The sequence below is a fragment of the Anas platyrhynchos genome, chromosome 4 (assembly GCF_047663525.1).
Source record: "Anas platyrhynchos isolate ZD024472 breed Pekin duck chromosome 4, IASCAAS_PekinDuck_T2T, whole genome shotgun sequence".
Classification (NCBI taxonomy): domain Eukaryota; kingdom Metazoa; phylum Chordata; class Aves; order Anseriformes; family Anatidae; genus Anas; species Anas platyrhynchos.
In genome coordinates, this window is record NC_092590.1 from 34,006,073 (window position 1) to 34,019,832 (window position 13,760).

A 13,760-nucleotide genomic window follows, 5' to 3' on the forward strand; every position below is an offset into this window, starting at 1 on the left:
TGTGCTTGCTTTGGAAGACAACTTAACAAAAGAAGAGCTTTAATACAGCTTTATTTAAAGTGCAAAGTAAGTACTTATATCTACTATTCTTAAAAGTAAGTATTTTTACTGAAGGAATTTACATTCATATGTAACACAATTCAGGAGGTTTGGGTTTCCACAGATTGAAGACTTAATATTTTTTTCAAAATATAGCTTTTGAAAATCTTAACCCAAAATTCCTTTTGAAATTCCACTACTGCTCAGAAATTAATTTTCTTTTGAAGCTGATGAGAATAATTATATCTTTGACTTGCAGAATTAAATTACTAAAAGCCATTAGGCAAACTAACACATAAAAATATGTACAAATAAGACATGATCATGATAATTCATTATAATTTGCTCCCTTTCCATAAGTGTGGGCTGTATTTTCAACAATTTTCAACACTTCTGCTAAGTTAAACTGGCCACTGATTTGAATTGGGTTATCATTTTAGCTTTAACATAGCGTAATTCAATACAGATTATTTTTTCTACAAACGGTTAAGTTTCTTCCATAAGTAGATCATACTATTCACATAATTGTCATACATAAATAAATATTTACACACCCATGCTGCATGAGAACACTTGCTATACTTGAGGGATAGCACCAGTCAAGATAGAAGTTCTCAAGTTCTTCACAGCAACCACAGTCTAGAAAGGTTCAGTCAGAGTCATCACTGCTAAAATAGGAGCTGTCACAGTATTCTGCTGTATAAAGGAATTTATGAATAGTTGGATTCATTTTGGGTATCCAGTGTCTTGGCACTAGAAATGTTGAAAGATTGAACAAATCCACGAACACCTTGTATCTGTCACTGAAAAAGATAATTGAAACAATTAATATTGCTGTGTTGGCATAGGAGGCCATAATTTCCAAAACCTCAGGAATTGTTCCCTCTCATTTATTGACGATTTCTGCACTAACCATCCTTCTCCTTAATATTTCAGAATAAAAGTCCTGTACTATTTCTAGGGCAGAGCAGATTAAATTATATTTAAAGGGAAATATCCACATCTTTCTCCTAAAATTGCAGACTACAGGGGCTCTAACCTCCAAATCTCCACTCTTGTAGTAGGTATAAAGGGGAATGTATCTGTGAAGAATGTTAACCTGAAATTCAGAAAAAGTGAAAAGGATTGTTGAAAAGAAAATGAACCCTGAATTTTAAGCCATCTTCACTGAATTCAATATAACCTGCCTACTTTCTTTCCCCCACTGTATTATAATATTTTAGATAGGAATCATTGCCCACAGCTATAGATGCCAGTCACTGGCTGCGTGCTATTTCTGTTTGAAAACAATCCTAAAAGAAGGTCTTCTTAGAAGATATTTCAAGTGTTCTTTTGTTCTTTGACATAATGTGGTTTGGGACATAATGAGGACACATTTGAGCCTAAAAAGCTCAAACCAAACTAGCTGAATTCTCAAATTTTGTGTAAGAATTCTGCATTCAGGCCCAAACCATCCATTAAAAGAGGAATTTTAAATTTTCTCTCTGCTTCATCCAACAGAAGGAAACATGTTTCTGATTTTTTGCCTGCACAGCTAGAGGGTATTAATTAATATCAGCTTTCAGAATATATTAAATCCTAAATTTCAGTACCTTAGTTTATATACTTAGAGTCATTCTAAGGAGTAAAGCAAATGTCATTAGCTGCACAGCAGACGGGACTCATTTCCAACCTGTATCACCTAATTAACTTGGGCTGGATAGCGCACGAGCTAAACGATGCAGAATTAATATTATTTCTATTACGGTAATGCCTAGATCCCTTGCTTGAGACTTATAAATGGCATTTTGCATGAGCGATCAAAGCCCTTTAACCCCAGAAGGTTTTGAGTTTACGTATGTCAACCTGATAAGTAAATGCACAACAGGCAGAAAGAGAAGGAAATGACAGAGCCCCAAAAGAGAAACAACAGCCCCCTAACCTCCAGTGAGCTGTCTGAAATCTGTCTCCTGGCAGTACAATGCCTACAAACTGTGTTATTGTAAGTAATGGGGAAAATACATTATTCTTACCTCACTGTTGAGCGCAAATAGTGGTAGCCTGATGAGCCTCCTGTGCCAGCCTTGCTGCCAATCATTCTGTGCACCATGCAGACATGGTTATCTAAGTCACACAAACCAAGGGCATGGCAAATAGCCAGTGTTAAGATTGAAACAAAAGGTCACATCAAGGTGAATCATTGAAATATTAAAGATCACAGAGAGATGTGCTACTAGGTTTTAAGCAATGCAGGGGTAAATTATGCCACTCTTTAGTCAACTAACATAAAATGATTGTTAATACAAAATTAATACACTATTATACATCATTGTGCTCTGCTCGTACAGAATTAATACATTCAATTATAGTTGTCTAAGTACAGAAAGAACAGAAGGAATGTTTGCATGTGAAGAGTTGTCATGATGAGGATTTGGAAGGCATTGGAAAATAAATTGCTGCACCTTAAAATTGCTCACCTAATTTAAAGCATGTAATAGAATTGATAGCTCTACCTATGTGTCTAACGACCACAGAGGAAGCTGTTCATCTTTCTTCTTGGCCAAAATAAAATATATATATATATATATCCTTAAAGGAAGAACTCAGAAGTTTGGTTCTAAAACTCTGGGTATAACTAGTCTAAGAAAGTATGAAATAGAACAATTTACTTGCATCTAAAAGAATATCGGAGTAAAAAAATTGCAACTTACATCTCCATTTGGTCATGAGCACATCAATATCCATAAGAGAGGTAAGAAGCTGAAAGGGAACCTGAAAACGAGGCTCCTCTCTTGGAAAATGAAAGAGGAAACAGTAAGATCTCTTATAATGTGCTTTATTTTTCAAAATACCACTTCAGCAATGCAAAACAGCAATGCAAAATGTACACTCAATGTATATTTTTCCTAAATCAGTATTGAAATACCAGTAGATATTCTAACAAATACTTCTTACATGTAAGTCTTAATCTGTCCTTTTTCCTTCATTGGAAAAATAATCTAAAACTTTCTAGGTCACTTTGTGTAACAGCCTGAACAGGGCATTTGCTAGTTTGGGCCCGAGGAGAAACACCTGCTGAGACAGTGGAACCTCCATCCTTGAGGGTATTCAAAACACAACAGGATGCAGTCCTGTGCAGCCTGATCTGACTTTCAGGTTGGATCTACTATATGGCCCTGGGTTTTGGTGTAGGATTGGACCAGAGGACTTTCCAAGGTCCATTCCAACCTAAATGAGCCTATGTTGTTGTCTTTAACCTTCACCTCTCCTGTTACCAGTAAGCACTGAAGACAAATCTTCTAGCATTACCTGTAGAAGTAGATCATCAGGGCACCCTTCAGTGCTTTATAAGACAGTCTTCTTTCTCCTGTAAAATACAACCATCTTTAGTTTGTTGCTGATTCTTGATGTGATTATTCTGTATGTATTGTATACAAAAAAAAAAACAACCCAAAGCATATATGAATATATGAACATACCTTTACTAAGCAGGTGTTCATGCCGTTTTTCATCAAATAATGAAAGTAATACATCTTTCTGTTTTTGGAATTCAGATAAGAAGTCTTCTTTTTCTTCTGATTCTGGTTTGGCCTTTAATATTTAAAGCAAATGGAGTTTTTAGAATTCAGTAGGGGAAATCAGGCCCTTAGTGAGCCTTGATGTAACTTCTGTTTTTACTCTAAACACCCTTCAACTTTACACTTTAAATGCATGAAGTATATTTTCCAAAGAAGATAGACAAGTCACTGAGTCACTGTCCTTTAAAAACACAATTGCCACAAAATGTGCAATTAATAAGCTGTCAGAACAGCTCAGATGAATGAATGTGCAAACAAACTGGCAGTTTATCATTTTTCTTTAGGTCTAGAGGCCTTGGAACAACTAATATTAATTAGTTTGAGACCTAATTATTTTAGTTCTTCATTTTCAAGGCAAAAAGAAAACACCTTTGCACAGCTATGGGTTAGAAAATTGTATATAGAAAGGCTAGGTAAATTAGAAAGGTGTAAAAATATTCCCAAGAACTTAATGAGTTCTTATGTTACGGTGTTTTTTCATTAAAAATGTACTTATACCTACTTCACAGTATTTTGGTATTTTCTCGTGCTTATTTGCCAGTGTAACTCAAATGATCACACAGCAGCAAAGTGCCATATACTGTTAAATAAAAATAGCCACTTTATAGTGACACTCTATACTCACAGGTCATGGGCCCAAACTTTGTGGAGTTTCACTCTGAACTGCAAATACAAGCACTCAAGGTGACATAGTTTAAGTAAAATGGATTTCAGACCTTCCATTGATACTTTCCCTTTTCTTTTGCAATCATTTCATGTATTAGATATTTTAAGAGTTCTTGGATGTCAAATTATAAATGTATTCAGATATCCAGGAAAAGTTTGTAATTTTCCTGTTTCTTGTAAACACAGGCTGCTGAAGATTAAGTAAAATGAGTGAAAAACCATGACTGGGCCAAAATGCCAGTCAAAAATGTGTGATTTTCCAGCTGTCTTTTGTTATAGTTGGATCAATAGAACACTACTAACCTGCACTATGGCAAATTCCTCTTCTAAACCTTTTAAAACGTTCACTTCAAATTGTCCCCAGAAATCAAATCCTTCTGCCTCAAGTCCTGGAGTTCTTTCCAGCCATGCCTTTAATAATAATAATAATAATAATAATAATAATAATAATAATAATAATGTGTTCAAGTATTAATAATGCAAATATATTACCCTAAAATTACAACATAAACCAGAACAACTGTAGCAGGATAATATAATAACCCGTGTATAGGTACTAATCACTGGAATAAGCATGTCTACATGGAAGTTTTATACCTATATAATGATGCCATGCAAACACACCCACAGGTTCCAAATTAAAAGATTACTGTTGGAAGACAAAAGCTGTCTTGTTAAAATCAATTCCTTTGTAGACACAGGAATACAGTCTTATTCCACATATTTATGATAAACATAAAGATAAATCTCAGAAGGAAGATGTAGAACCATCTGCTAGTACAACCATTTTTTATCAGGTCAGGCTGAACGCTGATCACACCATCTGCCATTAGCTTACACCAAAATATGCAATAACACAAGACAAATTTATGTAGCGTTAGAAAAGCCTCCTCTCTGATTTCCTTTCAATAATGTTTAGCAGAAAAAAAGACGGGGAATCTGTATGGTCGAACTACCTTTAGAGATAATTTAATTTAGCTACTCCTTATCTAATAGCACAAAGTCTTAATGAAGAAAAGTTACATGAGTTTCTTATATATTCAGGTGTCAATAGATGAATGGAATGATTCCATATAACTCCATATCATTCCAATAAGAGAATAATTTTGTCACATAGAGGTAGATGTTTTTATTGAGGTTTATATTGCATTATTCTTTAGCAAGTTAAGTTTGTGTGTGAAAAGGAAAAGGGGGTTAAAGAAATCACCATGTTTGAGTGATTCATAACTTAGAGGCAACACCATTAAATCAAGGTAAGTGAGAAAGAAACACTTGTTAAAACATCTTTTCTCTTTTCCATTTTGGGTTGGCATTTTTCATGTTCTGGTTTTTAGCCTCTTTACTACAGCTCACTAACAGTGAAAGTATTTTTAAAGTTTTCTTTTGAAAAGGGTTTGTGGTCATGAAAAACTCAAACAAACCAGTACATTTACAGTCTTGGACAACTCAAATTTCTGTAATGCCATATACTAGTTTAGCAGTTTTTTCAGGCAGAAGCTGTGAAAAAATCAGTTGGCTTACCAACTCTTTTTCATACCAACTCCTTCATACTAAATTTGATAAGCATACAAAATGTGATTCATTGGGAAGCTGCCAGCATGTTTGCTTCTATCCAGAGAGAAGAATTTGTCGCTGATACCAATGAAGGACATTCTTGGAGAACAGGGGAAAACATTAAAGCAAGTTCTCAGACAGACTTTGTTACCTCAACAAGTTGCAGAAGTGTTGGTTCTTGCTCTGATTTAAGCAGTAATTCATAATCCTGTCCCTTGAAGTTATCACGATAATGCCTTCTGTTATAGGGGACTCTCAGGCTTTGGGGAACACCAATCTTGTTCTCTAGCAAGCGAAACTGCAGGCTCTGAAAACCTGAGGCTGGGCTTAGGTAGTCTCTTGGGGAGTAGAAGAGAAAAACATAAAAAAAATGCAGGATATTATTTTACAATAATGGGGTTTTCTGGTTCTCACCTATATTTCACATTTGAAGAATATCAAATACGTGGCCAAACATTTATGGCATGCTTCCAATTAAGAAAAAAATGGTAGTTTAGTGCAACTATAACATTTGTATAATATATTCTAATTATAAAATTATACACACAGACATATACTCACTAATGTTTATATTGTGTTTTAAAGTTGCAGCTGTGTGTGTATGTACACATGTTGTACAAGAGAAAACATCAGTGAAAATAATTTTCTTTCCACATAGCATAAGCAGTGTCACTCCAAATAGGTATCAGGGAAATTTCCACATCACTCAAGTACCAGTAAACGGCCTTTAAGTAGGCTTGTTATACTTCAGAATAATTGCTATGTATGAAATAAATAAATATATTAATATTATTTATTTCATTTATTCATATTTATATGAAATAAAATATGAAATAAATAATGAATAAGATATGAAATAAAATATGAAATAAATAATAAATCAATATGAAATGAATAAAAAATGAAATAAATAAAAATCTACTAAATCTTTTTCTGAACATTATTCTGAAGGATTCATTAATAGGATTCTTTCTGGGTTAAATTGTGCGACCACTTTAGAAGAACTGATATATAAAAATAATCTGAAATCCCACGTCGTTAGATAATGGTAATGCACTTAGAATTGCAAATTCTAAGGTTTGGAAAAACAAGTAATTGATCTGATCTTATATTTGCTTATTATATTACATATGGTGTGTCATTAAAAATCAGAAGCAAGAACTCTTCAAAAGAAATGATTAGCCCATGTATTTCCCTCGCTGTAGAAGACAGATATTTCAAACTTCCACAGGAAGCCAAATTGTAGTTTCACATGCTTTTTAGTTAGGGACCATTAAAAGACAGAGGGAAAATGGTACAAATGGTACAAAAAGGTTGGGATGTTGGACAGCACTATGTTCATGAGTCAGACAGTTCAGGGGCACAAGCAGAACGGAAGCAGAAAGGCAGATGGTGGATTGTGGATGAAGCTGTCATGCATGGCAGTGGAAGCAGCTAGTTGTGGTGAGGGAAGCGAGAGGAAATGCCAGGTGAGAAATGAGGCAAAACAATTGATCCCAAATAAAGCCTGAGCAGAAGGCAGATGAGCTACCAACCAGCTGGTGCGACAATACTTTGGGCAGCTACTGGAGAGCAGAAATTCTTGGGCAGAAATAAGAAGAGAGCAATGTTTCCTTCAGCCACTTGAAGCTTCCAGCACTGCATGCCCACATTGAGATGCAATGAAACACTGTCCTAAGCAAGACAGTTTAAGTATCTGTTTGATAATACACAGAGAGTGCATTTCTGTCACCCAAACACTTTTATGATTTGTCATAGAACATGGCTGCAACTGTGCAGTGGTAAGTTTCTAGTAAGATGTTAACAGAACCAAGAGCTATTTCTACTGTTTCTGCTATTCTTTTTATTTTTATCTGAAGACATTTATCAGTAACACACATAACCACCAACAGTTAACTTGTACTTCATTACAGGGTATGCTGGACTATTCAGGTTATGCTGGGTATTCAAGCTCAGGTTCTTAGTTGATTCTTGTACTGTAATATAACAGCTACTTCTCAGACATGTTCTCACCTTGCTGAACAATCCAGGTACTGGAAGCTGCCAGCGCACATTAAAGACCTTGCTTAAATTCACAGCCTACTCTAAGGATGAGAATTACTAGCTCATGGGTTACTGTGGAGAAATATAGTAAGTATTTACCTGAAATCAAAGAAGTCCAATGCAGTCATAGTTTCCAAAACAGAGAACTGTTCCACAAGTAATTTCAGAATCATTGAAATTCTGTTCATTCGAGTGATAACTTTCAGCATGTTTCTCTCATCTCTTACCTTAATAAAAAATAAAGACCGTAAACAGACAGAGAATGGTATTCTCTTTACCTTCTACCTATTTATTTTATGTCTTTCCACTGTTGTGCATCACTATAGATCCCAAGTCCATTCCATGTGAAATCCATAGTAGCAGAATTTTATATTGAGTATAAAGCCCTGTTTTTAGCTGAAAACTGAAAGTGTGATTTTCAAAGATCAAAAGCTTTTTTTCTCTCCACAATGACACATTACAAAGTGGACTTTTTTTCTTTCATGTATTTTGACTAAAATAAAAGTCACCACAAGAAATTAAATTCTAGACCAAAATCATTTCTAGAATAAACAATTATTATAATATGATTTTAATGATATAAATTACAACATGATAATTATGATTTCTATTATAAACATTTCTATAATCTATATTGTGAGGGAACAAGCCATAAGGCAAGTGCAGAAAGTACTTGAAGTTGAGAAGCAGAATAATCTGAGATATATCAGGACAGAACATCTAAACAGATGCTTGTCAAAGACTTGCACTAGCAAGCAGAAGAAAACAAAAAACAGCATCTATTGGGAAATACAAAATATGAAATGGAAAACAACGGAACTCTTAAGGATAAATCGAATGCTTTGGCTCAAGGGAAATCTGCTAAAATTCCTATTAATTTTAATTGAATCAAGTTTACCTCTAAGACCAGGGCACACAACAAGGAAATATCAAACTACAAAAATGAAAAATGAAAACCATTTCCGTAATCATCTTGCTGTGTGCTCAACTTTAACACTGACATTTCAGATTCTGATTATAAGGCAGCAATCATTTATCACAAAAATAAATAATGAGAAATGATTCTACTGAGATACGATTATGGTCAGTTATATTTTGATACAATTTTCAACTAAAAAGCCAACAAAATTATGACAAGAAAGATCATTCTCATTGAGCATTATAAGGAAAAGGCTACTTCTTTGTGAAAGAAAGTCTGATCTACTTCTAGATTTTCTTCACATACAGGTACTCTGGTAGTTATTCAAGGTATTCAAGGCATTTCTCTAAATACATGCAGTCTGCCTTTTTTCTGTGAGTACAATACTCGGTGAGGAGTCTTCCTTCGTTATCTAGTTATGAGGTGTGTTTAATGTTGGATAAATGTTTAGAACTTTAAAAATATTCTTCTATATTTGTCATTTTAATAAATTCTCAGACAATCGTACATTGTGATTTTGATTATTGTCTTTCTGTTGGATTTAATACAACTAAACTACCAAAAAGAGTTCTGCTTTCATATAGTAGTTATTGGATAGAAGAAAATGGTATGTAGACTTCAAAAACTTGAAGAAATGCAGAAGTGACATTTCAATGTTAAGATACATGTTAGCTCTGTTTTCAGTTTTGCCTATGAGCATGGGTTTTCTGCAGTAAATTATACCCATGTTAGCTCCTACAATTATCCACTATTAGCAGGAAAGTATGAGAGAATTTTAGCCAATGAAACTGGTCTTGGAGAGTGATCTATGTAAAAGGCAGACATCAGGAAGAAATTTTTTGGGTTGGGGTGGAGGTGTGAGATGGATGGGGTGTGCACTGTTTTTATATATAAATACAGCACGTGTTGATTTAGAAAAAAACATATATATCAGGCCGGCAAGAAAGAGACAAGAGAAAGAGGGGACTGGATTTTCCCAAAATGAATATTTGCTCTTGACTTACATGGCCGTTTTGAAAGATCACCCGAACAGAATCCAATTCCCACAGAATCTGCTTAAACCAAAGTTCATAAGCTACAACAAGAAGGATATTGTTAGCATTATCTTCAACATTTTTTTTTCTTGATAGCAATGAAGTAAAATTCTCAGATTTTGATGTAAAGTGGGTAGTAAAGTGAATAGCAAAATAGTGTAAAGTGAACAATGCCACTGTATAAATAAGCACTGATACACAAATGTGTTGCCTGTTCAAGTATGCTGTCTGTCACCAAAACTATTACATGAAATAATCTAGCATCCAGAATGTAAACAAATTTTAAGGCATGTTTTTCATGTCAGTTATTAGATGTGCAGAATACAGATTACAAAAGGGAGAAAGAGAAAATTCAGCTCCAATACTTCATTAAAAGCATTACGGCATTCCCCTCTGCTTACAGTATTCCCCAGAGCTGCTTACAATCTTAATGCCATCTAAATATCTCCCATCAACAACAGAAAAATATTATCCACATGGCTTGCAGACACTGGTCTGATATTAGAAGTTAGGGAGCACCTAACCATTGTGCTGGCTTCTAGAAAGCCTCGTGATGGTTAAACAGTTGGATTGAAGTTTCAGAGAAGGCACAAGCCAACACACAAGACTTGACTACAATAAACTGCAGAGCAGCCTTTTATTCAAGCCAAGAATGAATTTTCCCACCTTAATTTCTCTAGAAACAGAACTGTTGAGCTTTTGGTTTTCCACATCCAAATTTTATAATTGTGGCTTCGTAAGCATAGAGTGGATTAGTGCCTTACAAAAGATACAGGGATACACACAAATGCAGATAAAAAGACAGAGTGATTGTAGTGGCTATGTCTAAAGTGAAAAAAAATCATGCAGTATGTTTCAGCATTAAATAACTCCCTGTGGCAAGAATGACAGACAACCATCACTTCAGTCCTCCCAACCACTTACCTTGATGTGTCACAATGAAAAGATGTTCATCATGGATTTTGTTTCCTTTCTTTTCACTCTGAAGCTCTTGAGCATTCAGTATTTTGTTCAGCTTAAAAATGAAAATAAGGCTATTTGTAAAGTTCTCAATTCTGCTATTAGCCACAGCGTACTGTAGTCCTACTATGTAGAGCTAATATTTAAGAAAAAATATTTTTAAATAAATTTATAAATAAATAAATAAATGAAAATATTTATTTTAAAATATTTTTTCTTAAATATACTAGGTTATATGAGAAGTTAGACTAAATGGTCTCAGGCATTATCTTTTAATTTTAAAAATACCTTGCCTGAAAATAACAATTTGGTACATCAAATAGGAAAATTTGAAAACTATCTTAAGAGTTTTTAATTATTAAAAAAAAAAAAGAGAGAGAGAGAGAGAAACAAATATCCAGTGCGTTCTCCAGACCTTATGTCAATACTGTCATGTTCAGTGCAGCGTAAGTCCTATAGTAAGATTCTGTGTAATCACGTAATAGCATAACCATGCAAGAGCTCTGATTTGAGGCTGTACTAGTTATTTCAGTTCTGGTGTTACTGATTTTTTACTCAGTCAAATTCACAATCTTAGTTGCTTTAAAAGAAATCTTTGCAAGGTTCTGTATCATACATCAACAAATAAATCTTTTGGGCACTCACTTCAGTTCTTGCTGTCATCAGAAAAAAAAAAAAAAAAAGGAAATGTCTGAATTATATTATTACTTATGTCATTTGATTTTTGCATATTTCTTAATTACTTTTAGTGATTTTTGTTTGTTTGTTTGTTTGATTGTTTTCTGTATCGCACCCAAGAGTACTGCAATGTATTTTTCCAGCCAAATATTCTGGGCTTTCACGTAATAATCTGGGAAGTTACACATGGCCTGCTGACATGTAGAGAAATTGCCAACTGGCAATTGTCAGGCCAGTGAAAGCCTTTTGAGTTGCACCACTTCACAGCCGAGGTTTGCCAGAACAAGCAGTTCCCTATTGACCCCCCTAAATACCCAGCTTCCCTGCAATTTGAGAAGCCATCCCACAGTCTGCCTGCAACCATCTCGGCTGAGTCAGGCACTGGTGCTGCAAGTATACCTGGGAACTCAGGCAGGGAAAGGGCACTTTGAGACCTGCCTTGGTGACTGCCTGACTGCTGTCAGTGCACAACAGGGAGAAGCGTCAATCACAAGTCCTGGCTCAAACCTTCAGAGTGACCAGGGCAGTAAAAATCAAATCCTTGCACTTACTTGTAGGTAGTCTCCATAGATAAGTCCACCTTTGCTGGCTTTATTCATCCCTTCTTGTGATTTGTCATCTTTTTCCTCTTCCAAAGATAGCTTGCTAAAATTAAATCTAAGAAGAAAAACAAGCAAATAACTATTTAATTAGGGATCTACGACTATGCCTGCCTTTTTATTGAGATGCATCTAAAATTCAAACAATGCCTTGTTTTGAGCAAAATGAACCACTAAAGCAGTCTTGTGAGAAAAACAGCGCACCAAGCATGCATCTTGCCACAGTAACAGCTGGTAACATGCTCTGAAAAGCCCTTGTACAATGTCTTCTCCCTTAGCAAGAGCTACAGCAGTGTATTTGCTGATAACCCCTAGTTCCCCTCCAAACTTTAATATAAAGTTATATATTTTAAAGCAAAATAGAGAGAAGAGGGACTCACAGGTTTTTGCTCCCTGCAAAGGGGCACCCACTCATAGTTCCAATGTCCAAACTTGCTGAGCTGTGCTCTGAGGAATATGCTCCGTTAGTTTGCCCAAATCCACTGCAGCCACCTAATTTATAACCTTACCTCACTGCACAGGCCAACCCCCAAATTCTCCTCCTTAGCCCTCAGCCCATCCCTGCTATTCCATAATTACAGCAACTCCCTTGGCACAAAGGTCAATAAGTTCATGTGGGTTTGGCTCTCCTTTTTTTTTTTTTTTTTTTTTAAATTATTTTTTCAATCAAAATAAGAATGACTGAGATACCTGATTTGTCCCGTATCATACATTTTTTGTGCTTTTTCCTTCAAGGTTTCCACTAGTTGCTGTTTGGGGACTCAGGATGGTGTCAGGAGTAGAGTCAATGAGAGGCCTGTGTGTGAATAAAAAAAAATATTCAATATTTAAATCGGGAATTGTTTAAGTGGGTTTGTAACCTGCAACCCCTTGTATCAAAACATCAAGATACTTTGAACTTTAAAAAAGTGAAACATACGGAAAAGGAAAGGAAAGGGAAGGGGATGGGAAAGAGAACATATCTCTAAGGCAGACTGAACAAGGTTTGTTAAAGGCTTTCAAATAATATGCTTATTTTCAAAACATGCACACAGATTAAGTAAAACAAGTAAAAATAGCCATATAAATCTCCTGTTATTTTTCCAGTGGTTTAATTCCTGACAATTCCTTGATTTTATTTCCTCCTGCAGATGTTTCACTCTCATTTGTTGACAAATGTTACTCAATTCTGGTAAATCATCAGCCAAACACAGTATGAAGTAACGTGTAACTAGTGTGCACTTCTTCTGTGCCTGCCAGCCTGTTCCAAAAAAAAAAAAAAAAAGTTAATGCTCAGTTTTACTGCAAACAAAGCTCTGGGGCCCCTGTGACCCCAGAGCATCCACTCTCTGCAAGACCTGCCCTGGGCAGCAGTGCCTGTGTGCTGGCTTCAGCTGTTCCAGTCACTTAACAGTAGTGGCATCACCAAAAAAAAAAAAAAAAGTTCCACGTGATGTGGCACGTGGGTGATGGGATGTATACCCTGCTAAGTCAGATGCTGTATGTCAGGCTATGCAAATATTAGTTTAGAACTGTATTCTCATACAGCTGGGCCACAAGGAAAGCGGGACACCACTGAGGTGCCCCCATCAGGAAGGTCAAGGTGTTCTTCCTTCTGGATGTAAAAGCTGACAGAGTAAAATAATCCTCACCACACACATCTGTCTGTACATCTGCTCTGGACGCAGGCAAGTAGAGATGAAGGTGAAGTCTGGGCACTGGTGTGAATACA

The 13,760-nt window shown here is 35.5% G+C and overlaps 1 protein-coding gene across 2 annotated transcripts; it reads right to left on the minus strand.

Moving 5' to 3' along the window:
* Nucleotides 1-34: 34 nt before the first annotated feature.
* Nucleotides 35-12,845, minus strand: TDO2 (tryptophan 2,3-dioxygenase). 2 transcript variants are annotated; one of them, XM_005016551.6, is made up of 12 exons: nt 12,740-12,845; nt 12,002-12,107; nt 10,737-10,827; nt 9,783-9,853; nt 7,959-8,086; nt 5,968-6,154; nt 4,566-4,673; nt 3,498-3,609; nt 3,328-3,385; nt 2,730-2,809; nt 2,052-2,142; nt 35-842 (listed from the first exon to the last, which is right to left on the minus strand). In XM_005016551.6, the coding sequence occupies exons 1-12, from the start codon at nt 12,760-12,762 to the stop codon at nt 689-691; spliced, it is 1,209 nt and encodes a 402-aa protein (XP_005016608.3). In that variant the 5' UTR covers nt 12,763-12,845; the 3' UTR covers nt 35-688. The 2 variants fall into 2 exon arrangements, with proteins under 2 accessions (XP_005016608.3, XP_005016607.1); XM_005016550.6 differs by lacking the exon at nt 12,740-12,845 and adding an exon at nt 12,430-12,582.
* Between the last annotated feature and the right edge of the window lie 915 nt (nt 12,846-13,760).

What these genes read in the sequence shown, in the direction of transcription:
- TDO2 (XM_005016550.6), bottom strand. Translation starts at nt 12,464, where the DNA reads ATGAGTGGGTGCCCCTTTGCAGGGAGCAAAAACCT. An exon ending in TTTGCAGGGAGCAAAAACCT is followed by an intron (nt 12,108 to 12,429) that starts GTGAGTCCCTCT and finishes TTTTCTTCTTAG; the next exon opens with ATTTAATTTTAGCAAGCTAT. An exon ending in GCTCATGACCAAATGGAGAT is followed by an intron (nt 2,143 to 2,729) that starts GTAAGTTGCAAT and finishes TGTGTGACTTAG; the next exon opens with ATAACCATGTCTGCATGGTG.